The 26,869-nt window shown below is 45.3% G+C and overlaps 1 protein-coding gene across 1 annotated transcript in view; it reads left to right on the top strand.

The window, feature by feature from the left end:
• LOC124717237 (arylalkylamine N-acetyltransferase 1-like) overlaps positions 1–26,869 on the top strand; it is a 71,073-nt gene that overhangs the window by 28,193 nt on the left and 16,011 nt on the right. Inside the window, exons 2-3 of the mRNA XM_047244040.1 lie at positions 6,428–6,624; positions 15,204–15,370. Coding sequence (XP_047099996.1) covers positions 6,444–6,624; positions 15,204–15,370 — 348 coding nt within the window. The 5' untranslated portion in view covers positions 6,428–6,443. The remainder of the gene's footprint in view (positions 1–6,427; positions 6,625–15,203; positions 15,371–26,869) is intronic.

The following is a 26,869-nucleotide window of genomic DNA, read 5'->3' as shown; positions in this document are numbered from 1 at the left end:
AATCCTTGGGTAACAGAAAAATACTGAATTTAATTGATGAAAGGAGAAAAAGTAATACAAACGTCTCAAAAACAAGATCGACAGGAAGTGCAAAATGGCTAAGCAGGGATGGCTAGAGGACAAATGTAAGGATGTAGAGGGTTAGCTCACTAGGGGTAAGATAGACACTGCCTACAGGAAAATTAAAGAGACCTTTGGAGAAAAGAGAACCACTTTTATGAATATCAAGAACTCAAATGGAAACCCAGTTCTAACCACAGAAGGGAAAGCAGAAAGGTGGAGGGAGTATATAGAGGGCCTATGCAAGTGCAATGTACTTGAGGACAATATTATGGAAATGGAAGATGATGTAGATGAAGATGAAATGGGAGATACCATACTGCGTGAAGAGTTTGACAGAGCACTGAAAGACCTAAGTCGAAACAAGGCCACGTGAGTAGACAACATTATATTAGAACTACTGACGGCCTTGGGAGAGCCAGTCCTGACAAAATTCTACCATCTGGTAAGCAAGATGTATGAGACAGGCGAAATACCCTCAGACTTCAAGAAGAATATAATAATTCCGATCCCAAAGAAAGCAGTTGCTAACAGATGTGGAAACTACCGAACAATCAGTTTAATAAGTCACGGATGCAAAATAGTAACGCGTATTCTCTACAGACGAATGAAAAACTGGTAGAAGGTGACCTCGGGGAAGATCGGTTTGGATTCCGTAGACATGTTGGAACACGTGAGGCAATACTGACCCTACGGCTTATCTTGGAAGAAAGATTAAGGAAAGGCAAAGCTACATTTCTAGCATTTGTAGACTTAGAGAAAGCTTATGACAATGTTGACTGGAATACTCTCTTTCAAATTCTGAAGGTGGCAGGGGTAAAATACAGGGAGCGAAAGGCTATTTACAATTTGAACAGAAAGCAGATGGTAGTTATAAGAGTCGAGGGGCATAAAGGGAAGCAGTGGTGGGGAAGGGAGTGAGACAGGGTTGTAGCCTCTCTCCGATGTTGTTCAATCTGTATATTGAGCAAGCAGTAAAGGAAATAAAAGAAAAATTCGGAGTAGGTATTAAAATCCATGGAGAAGAAATAAAAACTTTGAGGTTTGCGATGACATTGTAATTCTGTCAGAGACAGCAAAGGACTTGGAAGAGCAGTTGAACGGAATGGACAATGTCTTGAAAGGAGGGTATTAGATGAAGATCAACCAAAGTAAAACGAGGATAATGGAATGTAGTCGAATTAAGTCGGGTGATGCTGAGGGAATTAGATTAGGAAATGAGACACTTAAAGTAGTAAAGGAGTTTTGCTATTTGGGGAGCAAAATAACTGATGATGGTCGAAGTAGAGAGGATATAAAATGTAGAATGGCAATGGCAAGGAAAGCGTTTCTGAAGAAGAGAAATTTGTTAACATCGAGTATTGATTTAAGTGTCAGAAAGTCGTTTGTATGGAGCGTAGCCATGTATGGAAGTGAAACATGGACGATAACTAGTTTGGATAAGAAAAGAATAGAAGCTTTCGAAATGTGGTGCTACAGAAGAATGCTGAAGATTAGATGGGTAGATCATATAACTAATGATGAGGTAGTGAATAGGATTGGAGAGAAGAGAAGTTTGTGGCACAACTTAACTAGAAGAAGGGATCGGTTGGTAGGACATGTTCTGAGGCATCAAGGGATCACCAATTTAGCATTGGAGGGCAGCGTAGAGGGTAAAAGTCGTAGAGGGAGACCAAGAGATGAATACACTAAACAGATTCGGAAAGATGTAGATTGGAGTAGGTACTGGGAGATGAAGAAGCTTGCACAGGATAGAGTAGCATGAAGAGCTGCATCAAACCAGTCTCAGGACTGGGGACCACAACAAAAACAACCAGTTCAGAGGATTAGGCACCAAACCAGCCTAATGTAAGGTACCACCCAGATAGCGCATATTTACTAGGAACACATAAGGCACACACAAGCTGCCACTACCACTCCCTTTGGAAATTTTAAATAAAAGGAACAGTTAAACGCTGAGACAGTCAAACGTTTACGACCACTATCAACATTCAGTCATACCAAAATAAGTTCACTGATTTCGTCCGGCTCTAAGATGTAATACAGCAGATGAGAGTTCGCAATGGTCTCACAGCGAGTAGAACCCAGTGAAGAACTTCTGTAGTGGAATTAGATGTAGCCTCCACCATGGTAACGCTCCAAACCAACAAGTTAATTCGGCTGAGGAACTGACGAGCTCATATGTGGCCACCCACCACACAGCCACCTCCCAACAGAAAAACTCGCTGTTCTTACAAGATAGAGTGTGCACAGAATAACGTGGTCGCTAGATACGTGCGTGGCAGGGCAAGTGTGTGGAGAGCAGTAGTGATTGGGGTTGGGGGTGGACCGTCAAAACGTTCTGTAGGGGAAATGGCGAAGATTGGAAGGCTTCCAAACTGAAGCGTAAGCTCATACTTTTGTAAATATTAAGTGGAGCCCTTCCACGTCAACACTTACGGAAAAAAGTAGCAACATCAAGAAGGAGTTGTGCGACATAAACGAAAGTTGGTAAGCATGTTACCACATCCGAAAGGTTATGTCAGTTCAAATTTAGCGCCAGTCGCATAATGGAAATGGAAATGAAGTCCCACGCTTCTTGACATGTTGTTGGGGAACGATGCGGGAGACCCAAACCGCCATAGTAGGCAAGGTCCTAATGGAAGTGGTGTGCCGTTGCCTCCGACCGTAATGGAGATGAATGATGATGATGAAGACGACACAACAGCTAGTCATCTCGGGGCAGGTGAAAATCTCTGATCCCCGAACCCAGGATCCCATGCTCGAGAAGCGTGAACGCTACCGCGAGACCATGAGTTGCCGACTGTAATGGTACTTGGGTTACGTAACCATTACGGCACCTCACCTCAACCTTTCGATACCAGCAATATTCTACTGTGCTTCTGTAAAATAGATAACATATTTCTGTGACAACATTGAGATTTGATTTCATTAATCTAGTGGTACTTTGATACATCGATATGTTTATATTGCAATGATTTTAATCTTATGTGTATTCTTTCTTTTGTCACTATGATCTTTGACGTACTTGTAACTCTGATTTTTGGGCGCGTAAGCGGTTATTAGAAAGTCAAGACTTGGTCGTCATGTTGAAAAGACGCAAATTGTAGTCAGTTTATGGAATGTGAACTTTAACAGCGAGGAAGATATTTTCAAGTATGTTTTTATTGTGAAGTAATGGTGCAACAAAAGTAATAAAAAAGAAGTGTAACTTAAATTCGGAGTGATGATTACTTTTTTACATCACCATTGTGCTAACTTGCAAAAGTTTAATCTTCAAGAATAATTTATGAAATACATCTATAAAACTTTTGAATATCTCAGAATAACACCTACGCCTCTTTGCATCCGAGCTTGGAATCATCATCACCTAGATTTTCGACGATTGAGCCATGAGTTCACAACGAGACCAGCGTGGCAAAAACGAAAAGATGAGTGCCTAGTTTATCCCTTATTTCAAGAAATGACTTTATTAACTTGCTCTAATGACACCTGCCACATAATGTAACTTTGTCGTTGCCCGAAAATGCAATATTTAGCAGTGTGAGCAACACTACAATCATAATTAATTTTTGACCTCTGTTGTGGTAGGGTCGTTAGAAGGTGAACCAACCGCATAAGAGAGGCGCTAACAGCACCAGTCGGAGGATGCAAATCAGGTTTCCTTCAAATAAACGCTGTAACGGTCGTCGTCGTTAGCTACCTCTGAAATTGGAAGTGTTGGGTTGATGTTAGTCAAGAATGCCTTTACGGCAACAAACACACCATTATAAACATCTCACTGAGTTTGTACGAGATCGTGTAATAAGGTTGCGAGAAGCTGAATTTTCCTCCTGTGATACTGCAGAGAAACGTGGAAGGAATGTGGCCACCGTACGTGACTGCTGGCAGCGATGGCCACGGGAATGTACGGTCGCAAAAGACCGGGCTCTGGATGGCCACGTGACACTGCTGCGAGGGAAGACTACAGTGTACGGCGTGTGGCTCTGGCACACCGTACTGCACATGCAGCAGCAGTTTTAGCAGCAGGTGGCACCACGGTGACACAACCAACTGTTACAAAGCGGTTACGTCAACGACTGTTTCGAGCCAGACTCCCTGCACCGTGCAATCGACCCACCCAAAATCACCGCCATTTTCGATTTCAGTGGTGTTAATCGAGATCTCGTTGGAAGGCAGGCTGGAGGTCAGTTGTATTTTCTGATGAAAGCTGGTTCTGCCTCGGTGCCAGTGATGGCCGTGTGTCGATTAGGAGACCTGTTGAGAGTCTGCAACTATGTGTCTGCATGCTGGATGCGCTGGACCTACACGTGGTGTTAAGGTGTGGGGTGCAATTATGTATGAGAGCAGGAACACTCTCCCGATTATTGCACGCACCCTGCCTGCAAATTTGTATGTCAGTCTGGTGATTCTACGTTTTTTGCCGCTATTCATGAATGGCATTCCAGGGGGTGTTTTCCAACGGTATAATGCTTGCCCACTTACCCGGCATGCCCTACAGTGTGTCGAGATGTTGCCTTGGTCTGCTCAATCACCAGATCTATCTCCGGTCGAGGACATATGGGACAACTGCAGCATCATCCACAAGCAACATTAACAGTTCCTGTACTGACCGAGCGCAACAAGCATGGAACTGTATCCCCCACATTGACATTCAGCACCTGAACAACACAATGCATGCACGTTTGCATGTTTGTATTCAACATTCTGGGCGTTACACCGGTTATTAGTGTAACAGCATGTCACATTTGCAATGGCTTATTTCGCGATTACATTAATCTCTGATCTTCCAACGTTAATCATTTACTTGTGTTAGCTAGATAAAGGTATTTCCGAAATTTTGGTACTCTCTCTCTCTGTCTCTCTCTCTCTCTCTGTCTTTCTCTCTCTCTCTCTGTCTTTCTCTCTCTCTCTCTATGTCTGTCTCTCTCTTTCTCTCTATGCCTATCTGTCTGTCTGTCTGTCTGTCTGTCTCTCTGTCTGCCTCTCTCTCTCTCTTTCTACATCTACACCTACATACATATTCCGGTGCGTGGCGGAGGGTACAACGTACCACAACTAGCATCTTCTCTCCCTGTTCCACTCTCAAACAGAACGAGGGAAAAATGACTGCCTATATGCCTCTGCACGAGCTCTAATCTCTCTTATCTTATCTTTGTGGTCTTTCCGCGAAATGTAAGTTGGCGGCAGTAAAATTGTACTGCAGTCAGCCTCAAATGCTGGTTCTCTAAATTTCCTCAGTAGCGATTCACGAAAAGAACATCTCCTTTCCTCTAGAGACTCCCACCCGAGTTCCTGAAGCATTTCCGTAACACTCGCGTGATGATCAAACAACCAGTAACAAATCTAGCAGCCCACCTCTGAATTGCTTCTATGGCCTCCTTCAATCCGACCTGGGAGAGATTCCAAACGCTCGCGCAGTACTCAAGAATAGGTCGTATTAGTGTTTTATAAGCGATCTTCTTTACAGATGAACCACATCTACCGAAAATTCTACCAATGAACCGGAGAAGACTTTCCGCCTTCCCCACAACTGCCATTACATGCTTGTCCCACTTCATATCGCCCTGCAATGTTACGCCCAAATATTTAATCGATGTGACTGTGTCAAGCGCTGCACTACTAATGGAGTATTCAAACATTACGAGACTCTTTTTCCTATTCATCTGCATTAATTTACATTTGTCATTTTTTACACCAATCACATATCCTGTCCAAGTCCTCTTGTATCCTCCTACAGTCTCTCTCTCTCTCTGTCTGCTCTGTCTGTCCCTCTCTCGCCTTGTCTCTCTCTTTCTCTCTCTCTCTGTCTCTCTCTCCCTCTTTTCTCCCTGTCTCCCTCTCTGCCTCTCTCTTTCTCTCTGTTTGCTCTGTCTGTCCCTCTCTCTCTCTCTCTCTGTCTGTCTCTCTGTCTCTCTCACTCTCTCTGTCTGCTCTGTCTGTGTCTCTCTCCCACTCTTGTCTCCCTCTTTTCTCCCTGTTTCCCTCTCTGCCTCTCTCTCTCTCTGCCTGCTCTGTATGTCTCTCTCTCTCTCTCTCTCTCTCTCTCTCTCTCTCTGTATCTGTCTCTGTATCTGTCTCTCTCGCTCTCTCTGTCTGCCTCTCTCTCCCTGCCTCTCTCTCTCTCTCTCTGTCTGTCTCTCTCCTTGTCTCTCTCTCTCTGTCTCTGTGTCTCTCTCCCACTCTTGTCTCCCTCTTTTCTCCCTATCTCCCTCTCTGCCTCTCTCTCTCTCTGTCTGCTCTGTGTGTCTCTCGCTCCCTGCCTCTCTCTCTCTGTCTCTCTCTGTGTGTGTGTATTTATGTGTGTGTGTGTGTGTGTCGAATAGAGGGAGTATAGTGTAAGTAACGAAACGGTCTCTGTGCAAAGTGTAACCAGGCCAGCCATGTCGTCGCTGCGCTACGCCATCCGGCCGCTGACAGAGAGGGACGGGCCCCAGCTGGTGGACTTCCTGCGGCGGTTCTTCCTGAGGGACGAGCACCTCAACGCAGCCGTGGGCCTCATGGCCGACGGGCGACACTCCTGCCCAGAGCAGGAGGAGTTCCTGCTGGACGCCCTGCCCCACGGTACCGCTACCACCGCTACTTGTATTAACTCTCCTGTACAAATACACACATGTACAGAAAAAAAACAGAACAAATTGAACGACCGTAGATAGGAAGTTATGTTCACAGGACATACTAATGTACAGTCGTGGACAAGACGAGCGAGACCCCTCGCCTTTTCGTTATGCTGATCCGCACAGCTTTAGAGTCTGCTACACAGCATAACAGACAAGACGACGAAGTGCTACCAACATACGAGGGCTGTCCAGAACGTAAGTTACGATTGATCGCGAAATGAAAATCACAGTGAAAATCAGAAATGTTTCATTTGTAACAGTTAGCTACACCTTTCAGCTACTTCTCTACGTAGTCGCCGTTCTGACTCAGACATTCGTCGTAGCGTTCTACTAACTTTCCAATATCCTCATCATAGAAGGCAGCCGCCAGTGCTTTCCGCCAATTCCCTACGCTGGCCTAAAGCTCGTCTGTGCCAAAATGTTGTCTTCATAGCCAGCGGTTCGTTTGAGCAGAGATGAAACTCAGTGGGAGACAATTACGGGCTGTATTGTGGGTAACCAAACATTTCCAATTGAAACGATGCAGGAACATCTTCATTGCCCCTGCAGAATGAGGCTGAGAATTGGCTTGAAGAAGAAACCTCACGACAGTTATGTAATGTTGGTTGCATAGCTTCAGGGGAAAATTGTCACCAGGGCCTCGTACTTGGCGGGAGACACTATTTTCTATAACATCTTTACGCGCTCACTAAGAGCTCAGGAATGAAAAGAGCGACATAGTTCTACCTAGAGTCATACTAGAGACACTGCTCAACACATCTTTGCAAAGCTTTATCGGATTTTCATAGTCGTTTCCACTTCGCGACCGATCGTAACTTACTTTCTGGACAGTCCTCGTACTATCCACAGGCGTGAAATTGACAAACTATCGGAACTTTGTCAGACCGTTTTCAATCGTGTGCAAGACTATACTAATGCTGATTAGTGTGTTCAACACAACACGTAAATATAAGATATAAATGAAAGAAGAAACGCTAATTAGTATGAACTGTACTAATAATAATGAATTTCAGCTTATAGAGATAACACAACTATTCTAGTAAGACAAAGTACGCCAGATCGTTCCGAATTAGCCAAATATTATGCGCATTCGGCCGCGAAACGGCTTGTGTCAACTTTCAGACCAGTCATAGTGGATTACCGTTGCTGACCTGCCATGAAAGTGTGCAAATTTAGCAATGCGGGAAGATTCATAACGAAATTCAGTTAAAAATCATTCAGTGCCACACGTAAATCAATTCAATGATTGACAGAAGCGAAAAAAGGAAGGCAGTAACAAGTATGAAATTCTACAAGAGTTTCATATTGACATCCACAGGGTGCCAGTACAGAATAAATGTAGCAATAAAACGCATTGAGGGCGCGAGAATTTCTTAAAATTGCTTTACTGATAGTCTATCTGCCTCCGTCGAGATCAGATCCGAAAACAAACCAGACCTCCCTTGCAGTAGCAAACACCTTTCACTACGCTAGCAGACAACCCAGGTAAACAGCCCTCTAATATTACCTCAGACATGAATAAGCCGGCAATTTCGCAATGAAAATGGCAAAATGATCTGCAGTTTCTGTTGCATGGAGCTTTCTGGACTCTAAAATATGAATTCTCTACCTTTATGTCACCGCTTATGTGACGATCGTTCGCGATATTTATCGAAATAACAAAATACTATTATTAGCGAGTAAGGGCAACGGGTTCTACACAACGCTGGTGAATACTTTGAAGTAGAGTAACAGGTGCAAATATGTAACTCTTTTGTATCGGTTGTGAATAAATAGTTGCCACTATTTAAGTTCCAACCCTCGTATAGTCTTACATATGATTGAAAACAGTCTGACAAAGTTCGGATAGTTTGTCAGTTTCACGCCTGTGCATAGTATGTTGGTAGCACTTCGTCCCTTGCCTGTTATACTATGTAGCAGACTTTAAGGCTGTGCGGATCAGCGTAACGAAAAGGCGAGGGGTCTCGCTCGTTTTGTCCACGACTGTACATTAGTATGTTCTGCAGAAATGTTTAGTATTTGAACCTTGTCGGCCAGCGACATCGACATTACGGCGCAACACCACCTACCGGCAAAATAAGCCTGTGGCTCTCAGTGCCATCTAGCACGTTTCTGCATATTCGTCAAAGGTAGGCAGAGTAGTGGACAACGCAAAGGTAACCCGAGCCTTAATAAACGGCAACGGACTGTCACCCCTGATAGTGTACGACCTGTTCCACTCTTGGGCCAGAGATGAGAAGGACGCAGATCTGTCCTGCAGTGCCATTTGGATGAGGTATCGATCTTCTCGGGGAGGTAGGAGGGTGGCAGGGTTCGGATGGTGTGGATGGCGCGACCTGATCCTTCTCGTCGTGTTCTACGGCCTTCCGTGAACCATTCTGCACACTTTCTCTGCACTGCCGAAACACTTCGCCCCAGTCGAGCAGCAGTTTCCCTGATGGATGCATCACATTCTCTCATGACAACAACGCGCCCTCTTTCAAACTCACTGATCTGATGGTACAGTTCGCTGCTCAAGTCGCACGGATCCATTGCTTTGGGTTTATGGCGACAACGAGAGGATACTTACAGCAGCTTGGAGCGCTAAGCAGCTGAGTGACTGGAATCGAAGTCTCTCTATAGGGACTCGTATATATTTGAGGTGCTGAACAAATGTGCGTGGGTGGCATAATAGGTGTAGCTGAACTGTGGGAAACAGGGGGAGGGGGGGGGAGGGAGGAGCGTCTCAGAGGGAGCCTCTGACGGTTATATACACACACGTGTGAATATCGGGTTGTCCCAAAAAATGGCTCAAATGGCTCTGAGCACTATGGGACTTAAGATCTGAGGTCATCAGTCCCCTAGAACTTAGATCTACTTAAATCTAACTAACCTAAGGACAGCACACACATCCATGCCCGAGGCAGGATTCTAACCTGCGACCGTAGCGGTTGCGCGGTTCCAGTCTGAAGCGCCTAGAACCGCTCGGCCACACCGGCCGGCTCGAGTTGTCCCCCCATGATCACGCCACAGGAGGGACCCAGAACAAAAAGGCTGCTTTGGACCACGTGAAAATTTCGTCGAATGGTTTTGAACAGTTCCTAATGGTTTCCATTCTGTGTACTAGAGCAAAAATTGTAGGCGCCCTGCACTCCAAAGGGAACATACCACGTTCAATAGGGTTGCAGGCCTACAGTTCCTTAGAGAAGGGTTGAGTCAGCAGTCTCTAAACACAGCCTTCCGAACTTACGTGACCAAAGGAGACCACATAAAAATTCCAGAATTCAAATCAAGAACAGCTGCCAAGATGGGTAACGCAGAAGTAGATATCCTCGGAGTAGTGAAGCAACTTAAATCACTTAATGAAAGCAAGTCTTCCGGTCCAGACTTAATACTAGTTAGTTTCCTTTCAGAGTATGCTGATGCAATAGTTCCATACTTAAATCATATACAACCTTTCGCTCGACGAAAGATCCGTACTCAAAGAGTGCAAAGTTGCACAAGTCACACCAATATTCAGGAAAGGTAGCAGGAGTGATCCACTAAATTACAGGCCCATCTCATTAACGCCATTATGCAGCAGGGTTCTGGAACAGATATTGTGTTCGAACATTATCAACTACCTCGGATGGAACGGTCTATTGACACAGAGTCAACATGGAACTAGAAAACATCGCTCTTGTGAAACCCAACTAGCTCTTTATTCACATGAAGTGTTGACTGCTATTTACAAGTTGATTCCGTATTTCCATATTTCCAGAAGGCCTTTGACACTGTACTACACAAGCGGCTCGTAGTGAAATATCGGGCTTATCGAATAACGTCTCAGTTATGTGACTGAATTAGTGATTTCGTGTCAGGGAGGTCACAGTTCGTAGTAACAGACGGAAAATCATCGAGTAAAACAGAAGTGACTTCTGGCGTTCTCCAAATTAGTGTTATAGGCCCTGCAGTTCCTTATCTATATAACAACGATTTTGGGAGACAATGTGAGCAGTTGTCAGATGATGCTGTGGTTTATCGACTATAAAAGGCATCAGAAGATCAAAACAAATTGCAAAATGATTAAGGAAAGATACCTGTATGGTGCAAAAGTTGCCAACTGATCATAAACAATGAAAAGTGTTAGGTCATCCACATGAATGCCGAAAGGAATCCGTTAAACTTCGGTTACACGATAATCAGTGAACTCTAGAGGCCGAAAATTCAACTAAATATCTAGGAATTACAATTGCGAATAAGTTAAATTGGAAGGAACACGTAGAAAATGTGGTGGGGGAGGTTGACCAAAGAATGCGTTTCGTTCGGAGGACACTTAGAAAATGTAACAGATCTACTAAGGAGACTGCCTACACTATGCTTGTCCGTCCTCTTTTACAATACTGCTGCGCGGTGTGGGATCCTTGCCAGATAGGACTGACGGAGTACATCGAGAAAGTTCAAGGAAGGGCAGCAGGTTTTGTATTATCGCGAAATGGAGGGAGAGTGTTACTGACGTGATGCAGGATTCGGGGTGGCCGTCATTAAAACAAGGGCGTTTTCCGTTGCGGCGGAATCTTCCCACGAAATTTCAAGCACCAACTTTCTCCTCCGAAAGCGAAAATATTTTGCTGACACCGAGATACACAGGGAGGAACGATCGTCATAATAAAATAAGGGAAATCAGAGCCCGCACGGGAAAGATATAGGTGTTCGTTTCTTCCGCGTGCTGTAAGATATTGGAATAATAGAGAGTATCCATGTAGACGTAGATGTAAGATGACGAGGACGTAGTCCTGTTGCACATCGTACTGCAAAATATCTGAAAATGATCGCCGCTAGTGAAGGGGTGGTTTCTTTGACACCCCTTTTCGTGTAGGTTCTGAGCTGCGGTGTGCCTGAAATGTTTTCCTGGGCTAACCATAAGAAAACGGGATGATTTGAACGCTGGCCGCTGAGGTTCTGATCACAGTCACAGAAGTGACAAAAGGATGGGTGAAAGTGGGTAACGGTAGAGGGTTAACGACCTTCGCATCCTCTGACACGTCCACGATGGAGTTGGGTAGAACGTTTTAAGAAATTTGGTGCCAATGTGACATCATTAACCCACCTTACTGTTTTGAGTGCCACCGAATACGCGGATGACGTCGCAGGGTGCCGCGCTCATACACCACTGGGCAACTTTGAGCCAAGTTTCGAAATCGAGGCCGGCCGGAGTGGCCGAGAGGTTCTAGGCGCTACAGTCTGGAACCGCGCGACCGCTACGGTCGCAGGTTCGAATCCTGCCAGGGGCATGCATGTGTGTGATGTCCTTAGGTTAGTTAGGTTTAAGTAGTTCTAAGTTCTAGGGGACTGATGACCTCAGCAGTTAAGTCCCATAGTGCTCAGAGCCATTTGAGCCATAAAATTCGAGTAGCAATGGGAGACAATTACAGGGTGTCAAAACATTGACCCTCCGTGTTACGGAGTGATCAACGCTGATTTCATTGTGAATCCTGCTTCATATACACTGAAGAGCGAAGGAAACTGGTATACCTGCCTAATATCGTGTAGGGCCCCCGTGAGCACTCAAAAGTGTCGCAACACGACGTGGCATGGTCTTGACTGATGTCTAAAGTAGTGCCGGAGGGAACTGATTGAGACATCCGCTAAACCCGCTGGGCAGAACAGGTGATTAGGATTGTGGTAATGGCCAAATAAGGTATCGGTCAGGTTCACTCAAAATTGTAATTTATTGTAATTTAATAACACCTTTAAACCAAAACGGCACATAACCGAACCTTTAGAATGACTTTAAAAAAAACACTTCTTTCACGAATTAAGGCTTCCAAACAAGAAATTTTAAAAATCAACAAGATATAATGAAGTTAAAATAGCAAATAAAATAATTAAAATATATTTTTATTACAGCTAGGTTGAAAGCCTCAAGGCAAAAGTGGATAGAAAAACAAACAAGAAACAATATAAACGGCTGATGGCCCACAGTAAAATTTTTATGATTTTAAAACAAATTAGCATAACCTTCCAAAGGCAGAAGGCCGCAATGTTTAAGCTTGAAAGGTAATTTTAAGAATATTGTTCCAGGGCTGAAGGCCCACAATTAATTTTCCAACATTAAAAAATACATAAAATCCAGTGAAATCAAAATTTTTAAATCATTGGCTATCATAGATTATAAACAGACAATTAAACACCAGTGAGAAGGACAATGAAGACAACGTCACTCAGAAGTCTCCAGGGAGGTCTGTCTGCTCTCGTTCACTTAGGTGAGACAGGTGGTGAGACCAACTACACTTGATCCATCGGTAACCCAACCAAGGGACAGTCACGGACCAACCGACAAAACGACTTGCTTGCCACCTATCGGTACATGAGAATTCTAACACAAAATGTTACTAACGTGATTATCCACAATGAAATATGTTTTAAGCTGTCAAAACTACACACCACGTTGGACAGCGGCAACAGATGAGGAAAGGACGCTGCATGAAATTACGTGCCGACCTGTGTGACCGAGCGGTTCTAGGCGCTTCATTCTGGAACCCCGCGACCGCTACGGTCTCAGGTTCGAATCCTGCCTCGGGCATGGATGTGTGTGGTGTCCTTAGGTTAGTTACGTTTAAGTAGTTCTAAATTCTAGGTGACTGATGACCTCAGAAGTTAAGTCCCATAGTGCTCAGAGCCATTTGAACCATTTGAAATTACGTTGGTGGCCAGGGCAGGTAACCGGAACACTAACGGCCACAAGGCAGAAAATTCCACTGGTACACTTGAATTTGAAATACGGTCAGCAATAGAAACACTCTGTGTCGCTCACAGGAAAACCTCCCCAACAGCGAACTACCGAAACGAACCACACAACGTGAATAGACGTGGCTCGAGTACTTGAAACCATTACCCAACTTTAACGTCCTGGGTCGGTGAACCACGAAGTTCGTACCGATCGGACAGCTCCACACACGCTCCGACACTGCGCAGGAACCGCCAGCGGATCCAGCCGGCTGCACCGCGCAGAGATAACTTCCCTGGTCCGCACCAACCGACCGAGTCACCACAGACCCCTAGCCAGAAACTATATGTACAAAACCAAAGATGGTACACGGTGCAAATATCTATACACATCGCTGCTGGCACACGTAGAAGGAAGAAGAACCACGACGTAACCGCAACAAGGGTGGGAAACCAAACACAGACAGACAGCGAAGTCGACGAAAACGCATAGTAGGGAGTGAGCGCGGCTCACTGATACCATGAATCCTGCAGGGCTGTCCATAAATCCGTAAGAGTGCGAAGGGGTGGAGATCTCATCTCAACAACACGTTGCAAGGCATCCCAGATACGCTCAATAATGGGAGTTAGGTAGCCAGCGGAAGTGTTTAAACAGAAGAATATTCCTGGAGCCACTGTAGCAATTCTGGACGTGTGGAGTGTCGCATTGTGCCCTAGTCTGTCGGAATGCACAATGGGCATGAATGGGTGCAGGTCATGATCCAGGACGCTTACATACATGTCGAGTCAGAGTCGTACCTAGACATATCAGGTGTCCCATATTACTCCAACGGCACACGCCCCACACCATTACAGAGCCTCCACCAGCTTGAACATTCCCCTGCTGACACGCAGGGTCCATGGATTAAAGAGGTTATGTCCATTTCCGTACAAGTCCATTCCCTCGATAGAATTTGGAACGAGACTCGTCCGACCAGACAACATGTTTCCAGTCATCAACAGTCCGATGTTGGCGTTGATGGGCCCAGGCGAGGAATAAAGCTATGTGTCGTGCAGTCGTCAAGGGTACACGAGTGGACCTTCGGCTCCAAAAGCCCATATCGATGATGTTTCATTGAATGGTTCGCACACTGACACTTGCTGATGATCCAGCACTGAAATCTGTAGCAAGGGTTGTACTTCTGTCACGTTGAACGAATATCTTCAGTTGTCATTGGTCCCGTTCTTGCAGGATCTTTTACCGGCCGCAGCGAAGCCAGAGATTTGTTGTTTTATCGGATTCCTGATATTCAAGGTGCACTCGAGAAATGGTCGTACGGGAAAATGCCAACTTTATCGCTACCTCGGAGATGCTGTGTGCGTCACCCGTTCGCCGACTATAACACCACTTTCAAACCCAATTAAATCTTTCCAGAAATGAGATTTTTAGACTATAACACCACTTTCAAACTCAATTAAATCTTTCCAGAAATGAGATTCTCACTCTGCAGCAGAATGTGCGCTGATATGAAACTTCCTGGCAGATTAAAACTGTGTGCCGGACCGAGACTCGAACTCGGGACCTTTGCCTTTCGCGGGCAAGTGCTTAAATCTTGATAATCTGCCATTGTACCAGCAGTAACCGATCAAACAACTGCACCAGACTCTTATGTTATGTAGGCATTGCCGACCGCAGCTCCATATTCTGCCTGTGCACATGTCTCTGTATTTGAATACGCATGACTATACCAGTTTCTTTGGCGCTTCGGTGTATGTACACCGCAAGATTCCTACTCCTTCGCCACACAGTTTCAGTACAACAGATTAGTGTGTGTCTCTCTCTCTCTATGCCGGCAGGCCTGTCACTGCAGGCGGAGGACGTGGAAACGGGAAGGCTACTGGGAGTCATCATGAATGGTCTGCATCGAGCAGGGCACGAAGAGGAGAACATCAGGAGGGCAGAGAAGTTGCGGGACCCGGCATTCCGCGAGATTCGTCGCTTCGTCACCTTCGTCGATCTCCAGGTGACAGCCCTGCATTCTTGTACGTGTTGTTGAGTTGTAGGGAAGCAGCATACTCACGCCTTATAAAATTCACATCAGTCTTTCCATTGTGTGCCAGCCTAGTCCGCTGTAACTAGCACTGACGTTATAAATGTTGCCCAATACTTTAAAAATCAAGTAAATAACCTAAAAAGTTTCTAGCATGTCAGGAGTAATACTAAATCAATAGGCGTTGAATATCAGTTCAATAACTTTAACCATTTTCGAAATTTGGAAGTTTTTCTGTAAAAATCATTGGCGCAGCAGAAAAGAGCTAGAAACTTAAAAATTTATATTTAGATTCCTTTTACATAATAATTTAGTAGAAACAGTATTCTGGATCTCACAAATTAAAATTTTAGTTGAAATTCATCATTTTCTGGTTTTTGTCTTAGAAATTAAGGAAGTAAGATAGATTAAGTAGGCGAATAAATAAGGATAGGATGTTTAAATTTACGTAGAAGGGAGATCCGCTACAATCATAAAGATGTGAGAAGTTTCAACTGAATAACTATAAAACTATAGCGATAGCGTATCTCCAAAGAGCAAGTTCAGAGCTCGTATACTGCGTGTAGTGTAATTAAATTAATTCTCTCGCCCAAAATATTTGACTTAGCCACGTCAGACTTTTATTATGATTACTTACTTGTGTGCTGATTGCACAATTAAATTGAGAGCTTCATCAGCCATCAGCAAAGGATGCAATGATTTATTCGATAACTTAATGTGGTGAATTACTAGCCCAGCGGCTAGTCAGGAGCGCAGATTTGATCAGGCGTTCCATTAGCCGTCCGCACCGCGGCTTTATATGTAAGAACGCTGCGCGAGAAAAAAAAGGCCCCAGTTCTCTCCAGACGCTGATTAGCGCACCACCTGTGCCGGGAGTCGCATCGCGTCGGTATCGTTGATATAAACAGCCTCAGATGCAGTAATAAGTTACTCGGGATACGCATAACAATGAAATCGTTTTCGAGTGAAGTGTTAATTTTGGAATGACGTTAATGATCTATCTTTAGTTAGCGCATGTCGTATTTTCACGTGCCGCCGCAGGACAGACATTCTGCCATTATTAACGTGGCGTTTGATGAACGTTATCATCAAATTATGGCGAGCATTGACTTAAACATTTAATTTGAACAGTTATAGTTTGATCAGCCCATTAGACTCTGAACTGCTCTGGTAGTTGGATTGTGTGGATCCTTTTTGGTCTGTGACTTTCAGAATATAGTGAACATTTTAGAGAGAATGGTTTTTGATTATGAATCCCAGACAATCTCCTAATTCGTCAGAGATGTAAGGTGCAGCTATAAATGTATTTCTCAGATGAAGTGGGCACTAGGAATTCTAATTACAGGCTTCACGTTTTGCTAATCACTTTCTGGTTGCCAATATTGTAGTTAGAGAGCCAGTGTTGAGAACGGCAAACAACAGCATTAAGTAAATAATAGGAACATTAACAATTATTCCACCCGCCGCCCCACAGGGTGACTAGTAGTCCTGATATATACACAGTGATGTTACAGCTGAAGATGTTGACCAACCAACGCTGATTGCAGTGTGTCCGGAATCTGTACAGTCAAAATTTTGCAGGTGGTAGAGGAATCTAATATCTTGAGAAATCGGTCAGATCTCCCTTATCTTTCTGTCTTTCTTGACTTTTCATGTTATATTGCAACTCTCAACCTCTTTGTGCTTTTAGCCTCCCAGAATGAAGCGAGCCATTGTATTCTTACACAATTAACATTGATATGGGTCTACACTTCTTACTGCTTTTCCCAGCCAGCTAATTTTAAAATTGTTTCCGGCAACAGCCAACACAGAGGGAAATTAATAAAGGGATGATAGAAAGATGCTGGCGTACCTCTCACTATTTGTACTGTGAGGGATAGTGGTGATGGCGGTGGTGATAAATTCCTGTGGGACCAAACTATTAAGGTCGTTGGTCTCTAGTCTCACACACTACTTAATCTAACTTAAACTAACTTACGCTAAGGGCAACACGCACATCCATGCCCGTGGGAGGACTCTAACCACCGACATGGGGACCTGTGAGAACCGTGGTAAGGCGCCTTAGACCAAGCGGCTAATTTAAGGGACATATCCCTCCAAATGTGATGAACAGTCGTTAAGTACTAATTTCCGCCAGTTATTTCAGCTTAATCAGTCTAATAGCTAGCTCCTTTTAAGGGTTCTGTGCCTCGATCAGTAAACCGGAGCCTTTATAGGATCACTTTGTCTATCTATCTATCTGTCCAGCATTTTAACACTCTTTTTTCCTTTGGATCAGGTTGGTGTATCAAGTTCAAATTTGTCACACACCGAACCCTTTGATTCTTTGCGGCGTAAAAATTTAAGCTTCTAAATTAATTCATGCAAATGATTTGGTGATTTGTCTCGTATTTTGATGTCGAAAGCGCACTCATCAAAACCTGTAGGGTACCTCCCTTAGACGTAGAATAATGAAATTTGGAAAGAAGCAAGGTTTCACAGTACAAGTAAAATCATTTGAAAAGTGTTAAATTGTAATTATATCACATCAGAAATCTTTTTGACGTTGCGGCATACACACATCAAAAAACGTTTTGCATCACCCTGGTTCCCAGAACTCTTGAACATAGACGTTGACTATGGATATTGTATCACAGACACAATCCCTTGCCGGCCGGAGTGGCCGAGCGGTTCTAGGCGCTACAGTCTGGAACCGCGCGACCGCTACGGTCGCAGGTTCGAATGCTGCCTCGGGCATGGATGTATGTGATGTCCTTAGGTGACTTAGGTTTAAGTACTTTTACGTTCTAGGGGACTGATGCCGGCCGAAGTGGCCGTGCGGTTAAAGGCGCTGCAGTCTGGAACCGCAAGACCGCTACGGTCGCAGGTTCGAATCCTGCCTCGGGCATGGATGTTTGTGATGTCCTTAGGTTAGTTAGGTTTAACTAGTTCTAAGTTCTAGGGGACTAATGACCTCAGCAGTTGAGTCCCATAGTGCTCAGAGCATTCCCTAGGGGACTGATGACCTCAGATGTTAAGTCCCATAGTGCTCAGAGCCATTTGAACACAATCGCTTTGACTGTTCAGAGACGTCACTAAACCCTCTCAAAGATGTAAACAACCATGCATGAGCAGCGCCTATTAGTCGGAGGGAGTACGACAGCCGATCAGTTCCAGTCATTCCACCAGGAAGGAGGTACATGGTTCCTGTTACTGTAGTTCAACCATGCCTAGACGGTCAATACCGCGGTTCTATCGCACCCGCATTATTATTTTGTGCTAGAAAGGGCTCTCGACAAGATACAGAGAGACAGGAACTGTCGATGACATCCCTCGCTACTACCCAAGGGCTAATACTGCAGTGGATGACCGTTACCTGCCGATTATGGCTCGGAGGAACCCTGACAGCAACGCCACCATGTTCAAAAATGCTTTTTCGTGCAGCCACAGGACGTCGTATTACGACTCAAACTGTGCGCAGTCGGCTGCATGATGCGCAACTTCACTCCCTACGTCCATGGCGAGGTCCATATTTGCAACCACGACACCATGCAGCGCGGTACAGATTGGTCCAACAACATGCCGAATGGACCACTCAGGATTGATGAGTGTCGCATACACCTTCAACCAGACAATCTTCGGAGACGTGTGGAGAGGCAACCCAGTCAGGCTGAACGCCTTAGACACTCAGTCCAGCGAATGCAGGAAAGTAGATATTACCTGCTGTTTTGGGGTTGGCAATATGTGGGGCCGACGTACGCCTCTGGTGGTCATGGAAGGTGTTGTAACGGCGGTACGATACGTGAATGCCATCTTCCGACCGATAGTGTAACCATATCGGCAGCATATTGGCGAGGCACTGGTATTCATGAACGACAGTTCGCGCCCCCATCGTGCACATCTTGTGAACGACTTCCTTCAGGATAACGACATCGCTCGACTAGAGTGGCCAGACATGAAGCCTATGTAGCATGTCTGGGATAGACTGAAAAGGGCTGTTGATGGACTACGTGGCCCACCAACCACCTGCCGGATCTTCGCCGAATCGCTGTTGAGGAGTGGGACATTCTGGACTAAAAGTGCCTTGATGAACTTGTGGATAGTATGCGACGATGAGTATAGGCATGCAGCAATGCTAGAGGACGTGCTACTGGGTATTAGAGGTACCGGTGTGTATAGAAATCTGGACCTCCACCTCTGAAGGTCTCGCTGTATGGTGGTACAACATACAATGTGTGGTTTTCATTAGCAATAAAAATGGCGGAAATGATGTTTATGTTGATCTTTATTACAATTTTCTATACAGGTTCCGAAACTCTGGGAAGCCAGGTGATGTAAAACTTCTTTTGATATGTCTACTTTGCATTCATTATCCGTCAAAAGCATAACAGACGACTATTACTGCATGTAAACAATAATGTATGCTGTTGCCATGTATTAATAACCAAATAGAAAATATTTTATCAAATCTTCTATACCTACATAAGCAGGGTGAACATTAATAAACACCCGTGTGAGACATTCTGATTTAGGTTTTTCGTGATTTCCCTAAATCGCTTCAGGCAAGTGCTTCCTCATTACAGTTCGCCGAAACCTCATCATCATCTTCCCCGAGTATCGCTTAGGACGCGGAGGCCCTGTAACATGGCCTACTAGATCACAGGACATAAACCCTCTGTATATTTTCCTGTGGGAGCATCTGAAAAGCGTTGTGTGTGCTGAGTCAGTTCGTGATATGCAGTCCCTTCAACAGCGTGTTCACGACGCCTGTGACCCTATTCAGAGAGAGGCCAGAACGTGCAAAAGAGCACGGCAATCCATGATGTGATGTGAGAACGCGTGCATTGTATGCTATGGGAGCCACTTGGAACACCTGTTGTGACGTGGATGCTCTGCCCTGTTTTCCGTTCTCCTACGCATCCGAATCACTGTCTCCTTTACCCACCCACGGCGGTTCATCTCTCACATCGGCGCCCCAGGTCAGGGCTTCCAATCGCAGTTCGTGTCTGATTCCTTCTTTCCGAACTGGAGTACTTGCCTTTACCACCTATGAGGTCCATTCACGTATACCTCCATGGTGTACACCTAGGCCACGGTTTCGCCTGGACCTTTCACATGGCTCTTACGGATTCAGTTAACCTCGCGGCTCTGGGCTGCCACTTCCTCTCGATTCTTGACATTTACCGAGGCCACGAAGTGGTTTGCACCGACGGCTCGTTGGTTATAGCTTGATACCAGTGCCTACCAATTTTAATTGTATGTTACAGCACTGAGGATGGTCACTAAGTGACCGAAAATCGATTTTGCTGACAATAAAACAAGAAAATACGGCCAATGCTGATTTTCCTTCCAATTCTATCCACTATTTGGTCGTGGTACACACAACACGCCGTGGAGTCGCCAATCAATAACATCCGTTCATGCCCTGGGGAGTCGTTTCTTCTGCGTACTTACTCGTTGAGCAGCCTACAAGCTACAGACCAGTGCTACCCTCGTCATCCCTTGGTAGCGACCATCCAGGAGTCCATCTATGCCCTGAAACGGTCCAGTCGTTCAGTGGCGTTTGTCTGGACCCTAGGTCACGTCGAAAATTCCAGGTAACGAACTTGCCGACAGGCTAGTCAAACAGGCTACGCGGAAACCGCTTATGGAGATCGGCTTCTCTGTAACTGACCTGTATTCAATACTATGCCGCAAGGTTTCGCGGCTTTGGGAGACGAAGTGGCATAACCTCAGCTTGCACAAGAACTGCGTGCCATTAAGGAGACTAAGAACATGTGGCAGTCCTCCATGCAGGACTCTCTCAGGGACTCTGTGGTTCTCTGCCGGCTTCACATTGGCCACACTTGGGTGATACATGGCTGCCTCTTGCGCTGTGATGACCCACCTCAGAGTCGGTGCAGCGCCCGGGGACAGTGGTCCATATCTTGATGAGCTGTCCTTCTTTGGCTGCCTTGCAACGTACTTTTCGTTTACCGGAATCGTTGCCATTAATTTTAGCTGGCAACGCCTCATCAGCTAATTTAGTTTTACGTTTTATACGTGACTACGGGTTTTATCATTCTATATCAGTTTTAGCGCACGCCCTTTGTCCCTTTGTGTTCGGCACTCTAATGCCTTTCGGGTGGATGTCTTAACGTGTCGCAGAGTGGCTGGCTTTTCCTTTTTATTCTCATGGTCGGCCGTTCAGTATGCCCGCTGCCAACGCCATTCATCGTATGAACTCTGCTCTGATTCACTCAGTGCTCTTCAGAGCCTTGGAGCTCCATATCCGGTCCATCCCTTGGTGCAACGGATCCAGCAGTCCCTCCATTCTTCTGCTGCTGATGGCTCTCCTGTCAGCTTTCTGTGGGTTCCCGGCCATGTAGGAGTGCCTGGGAATGAGGCTGCTGATGCCGCAGCCAAGGCTGCAGTCCTCCTGCCTCGGCCAGCCTCCCATTGTGTCCTGTCATCTGACGTTAGTGGGGTTGTTTGTAAGAGGCTTGTGTCGTTGTGGTGGGATACTTGGTCATCACTTCACGGAAACAAGCTCCGGGCGGTAAAACCGTTCCCAACTGCTTGGACAACCTCCTCCCGACCATGACCAGGTTGCGGATTGGGTATTGCCGGTTTAGCCACCACTACCTGCTCTCCGGTGACCCAGCCCCGCAGTGCCCTTGTGGTCATACATTAACAGTGCGCCATGTTTTATTGTCGTGTCCCCGTTTTAGTCAATTTCGTGTTGTCCTGTCTCTGTCATCTACTTTACCGGATATTTTAGCTGATGACGCTCGAGCAGCTGCTCGTGTTCTTCGTTTCATTACTTTGACTGGCTTGTCCAAAGACATCTAACTCTTTCCTTATTTTATCTGCATCTTTGTAAGAACTTTCTGGTGTCCCCCCCCCCCCCCCTTGAGTTTTACTAGATTCTATGTGCTCTAACAATTGTGACTGGGCGCTAATGACCTCAGTAGTTGAGCGCCCTTAAACCCCAAACAAAAAAAAAAAAAAAAAAAACAAAAACAAAATTCTCGTGCTCGGCCAGCCACAGTCATCTGCTCTGTTGTGATTCTTGAGTTTCTCCTGGCGTATTTGATAATCGAAATATCCACGGGTGTACTGCCGGTCTACAGTGTCCAACGGGCACAATATTTCGGCGATCATACATGTCGCCATCATCAGGTGAACTGACGGACTGAGCTCCTGTGAAAGTGCCGGCACGGAGATCCGTACACTATGGCTGCTTAGGGGGAACTGGGTTCGGTCACGGTGGCGGCCGATTTAAATACCCTCCGCCCGCGGCGCGCTCACTCCGCCGTCCGCGCCCCGCGCCACGATCGCGCGGTGGAACAGATTGCGACGGCGTTTGAGATGACGTCGGTGTGATGGCTCTGTCCGCCGTGGTCATCACAACTATACGTTTGCTCGATTTACTCTCGATTAACCCAATCGCTGGTTCCCAAGCCTTGCTAAGATTATAGCCATAGTCACGGTTAATGAAGTCGTCATTGGTGCGAATTTCGATGGTCTCTCTAACAACGCTGTCCCAGTATCTCGACGTCTGTACCAGAATCCTCGTGCGTTCATACTCCATAGCGTGAATTTCCGACGAACAATGTTCAGCGACCGCCGACTTGCTCGGATACATCAGTCGAGTGTGCCTCTGGTGTTCACGGCATCGATCCTCGACGGTACGAATCGTCTGACCAATATACGACTTGCCACATTGACACGGAATCTGGTACACGCCGGCCTTCCTCAAACCGAGGTCATCTTTGGCGCTCCCCACCAGTGCACGAGTTTTATTCGGAGACTGAAACGGAGGGTAAACTACCTTTCCTTGACGTCTTGGTCAAGAGAAGGCCTGACGGCACCCTAGGCCATGGGGTGTATCGGAAGACAACGCACACTGATCTGTATTTGTACGCAGACAGCTGCCACCATCCTTCACAGAGGAATGGGATAATTAAAACTCTAGTACATAGGGCACGCACTATCTCTGACGCAGAGAGTCTACCCCAGGAATTCGAACATCTGAGAACTGTATTTTGAAAAAATGGGTACTCAGAGTGGCAGATTCAACGTGCTCTCCGCCCACCCACTACAGCACAACCTGTGGAGATGGATGAAGTCACGAGGGAGGAGGTAGGCACTGCGTTTATCCCATACACAGGCGCACCCTCGGGGAAAATCGCCCGCATTCTGAAGAAACACCGGGTCGGAACTGTGTTTTGTCCTCCGAATAAAACTCGTGCACTGGTGTGGAGCGCCAAAGATGACCTCGGTTTGAGGAAGGCCGGCGTGTACCAGATTCCGTGTCAATGTGGCAAGTCGTGTATTGGTCAGACGATTCGTACCGTCGAGGATCGATGCCGTGAACACCAGAGGCACACTCGACTGATGTATCCGAGCAAGTCGGCGGTCGCTGAACATTGTTTGTCGGAAATTCACGCTATGGAGTACGAACGCACGAGGATTCTGGTACAGACGTCGAGATACTGGGACAGCGTTGTTAGAGAGGCCATCGAAATTCGCACCAATGACGACCTCATAAACCGTGACTCTGGCTATAATCTTAGCAAGGCTTGGGAACCAGCGATTGGGTTAATCGAGAGTAAATCGAGCAAACGTGTAGTTGTGACGACCACGGCGGACAGAGCCATCACACCGACGTCATCTCAGACGCCGTCGCAATCTGTTCCACCGCGCGATCGTGGCGCGGGACGCGGACGGCGGAGTGAGTGCGCCGCGGGCGGAGGGTATTTAAATCGGCCCCTGCCACGACCGAACCCAGTTACCCCTGAGCAGCCATAGCGTACGGATCTCCGTGCCGGCACGTTCACAGGAGCTCAGTCCGTCAGTTCACCTGATGATGGCGACATGTATGATCGCCGAAATATTGTGCCCGTTGGACACTGTAGACCGGCAGTACACCCGTGGATATTTTGATTATCTGCTCTGTTGTTTTTACCCCTTCTGCCTGTTTCTTGCGTCTCTCTGTGGTTTTCTTTTCCTGTTTCGTCCATAGTAGTGTTGGTTGGCCTTCTGTCGTTCTTCTAGTTCTTCCATTCTCCTGTCATTGTGCTGTACGTCTACTTTCTTTTCTTCTTTCCGTTGCGTAATTATTTTACCGGGAACAGGACCGATGACCTTGCAGTTTGGTACCTCACCCCCCCTCCCCTCCCATCTTCTAGCCAACCAACCGCGACGATTTGTTATCGTCGCACGCACTCCGTCCATTTCCGGACACATGTTTATAGGCCCTTTCTTCCCCCATTTCCAGTCAGAAATCCGTTTCTGCGGTTTGTCGGTTTTATTAACGTTTACTCTGTTTAACCTGAAGTTCCCTGCTCGGTTCTTTTTGTACGTACAGGCTAGTCAGAGGAACTGCTGTAGAGATTTTGATGCGGTCATGGAATTTCTGGGAATGATATCTTGCCAATATATATATCCAAAACAGGCAAAAATCGCTGAGATTCTGGATTCCCGGAATGGATATATATATATATATGTGCGTAACTGAGTTTGAACGGAACACTCATTGCCGAGTCTTACTTCTACTTGGCCAATTTTTTACCACCATTTACTTATAATTACAGAGGGCGTGCTAAAAAGTAACGCACCCGAGTCTGTCACGTGAAAGCTCTTAAAGGTTTTGGAATAAAGTAGACTATATGGATATTCTAGATCCTTATCTTTCATGTCTACATACTCATTATTCAACGTAGTCACCACGTACACATCTCTCTCAGAGACCAGTTTGTTGACACTATCACTGTAGAATCTTTGTTGACGGAGCCACAATCTCACCTCTGCTTGCTCCAGCGCTTCATCACTATCAAAGTGAAGTCCTCGAAGGCGTTCGTACTGGAAACGCATGAAAATCGGGTGGGGCCAAGTCAGGACTGTATGGAGGATGATCGTTGAAAGCGAATCGGAGGTGTAAGGTTGCTGCAGATGTCGCAGCATTGTCATGCTGAACGAGACGGTGCCCCATGTGTGGAAGAACTCTTCGAATTCCCATTTTCAGTTTGCTGAGGGTCTATTTCTCACCCTCCGATACAGTTAAGTTACACATCACCATATTACGCGATACATTTAGGAGCGCTCGAGCGGTAGTGAGTAGCAACTTGCTTCAGCAAAGTGGGACATTCGACCAAATAATAACATGTAATCCTTTAAACGAACTACGCCCTCGTAGATGTTCCTCTTAACAAGGTAGGGAATCGGCAAATCAGATTTTATTAACATTTGTTTCGCCTGAGAAGACTGTAATCTGAGTCGTGTGCATCCTGAATAAGGCCAACTGTTATTCCCCCAGATATAGTGCTACAACGATGAAAAATAATATTACGACGATGTCAAACCTTTTTTTCATGATATAAAGAAGAATTGAAGATATTAAAAATGTCATTATAATTTTATTATTTTAATTTTTGTCCTCAGTGAATCAAAGACTTTCTAGTGCACGGAATAAACTAGTATTGTTTGTACTACGAAACTGTATATGATTGTTAAGTGAGAACTGATTCTATGTAAGACATTTTGTCTGGGCAGATTTTGTTCTCGTACTGGTCGGTAGAGAAAGAAAAGTTTCTTAATCGATGTATGTAATGTGACTGTATAAAGGCTATAAAAAGGAGAGAGAGAAAGAATCCTTGCGGACAATCACCATATTGTATAAGAAAAGGTAAATACAAGTTATTCAAAACAAATATCTCTAAAGTGTATCGTCTTGTGATTTATAAAGACTGAAAATTGCGGTGTTTAATCTAAACCTGCCCTGAATAATAGCGAAGAACGTTTATGTCATCGTATGTTTTCTTCGTTTGACCACGGTTCTGATTAGCTTGTTACTTTTTGTTACGCGACGTGTTAGGAATATTTTCACTATACGTGCAAAAGTCCACACAGCTTTAATCGAACCTGCATCTTTCGGAAACGGTAACTCTTAATCATTACAATTACGCGAATATCGTCTAAATCGCAACCGTGATCACAAAAGTGTTTCCTGGACCTGATTTTTATAAATGTGTAAACTTGAAAGCGAACAGCATTGCACCATCGCTGGCATGCAACAATTGAAAGAAAACAAAACAGGAACTGAACAACTTTAAATTTTAACGCCGTCAGCGTTATGAAATCAGAACGACGTAAGTTAATTAATTGAATATTAACAGGAAGAGAATTATTAAATTTTAAAGATTAAAACATAGCAAGAATTTAAAGCATTTTAGCATCATTACGTTTCTTTGCATTAGTACTTGAGTATCAGATACCATCATATCTAGTTAAAAGACAGTGCGTAAATAAAATTGCCACCTTTTATAGTTATTATTATAGCAATTCACAAACATTGGACTCTTCCTTCACGTAATGTACACAGTAGCACTGCTGATATTTTTAAAAAATACACCCAGTATATCGATAGTTAAAAAAATATCATTATCGCCTCGCTACCTATTGAGAAAAAGAATCGATATATCAACGGAAAAATATGGACTTACTGGCCCA

The sequence above is a fragment of the Schistocerca piceifrons genome, chromosome 9 (assembly GCF_021461385.2).
Source record: "Schistocerca piceifrons isolate TAMUIC-IGC-003096 chromosome 9, iqSchPice1.1, whole genome shotgun sequence".
Lineage (NCBI taxonomy): Eukaryota > Metazoa > Arthropoda > Insecta > Orthoptera > Acrididae > Schistocerca > Schistocerca piceifrons.
This window is presented reverse-complemented; position numbering and strand designations above follow the sequence as displayed.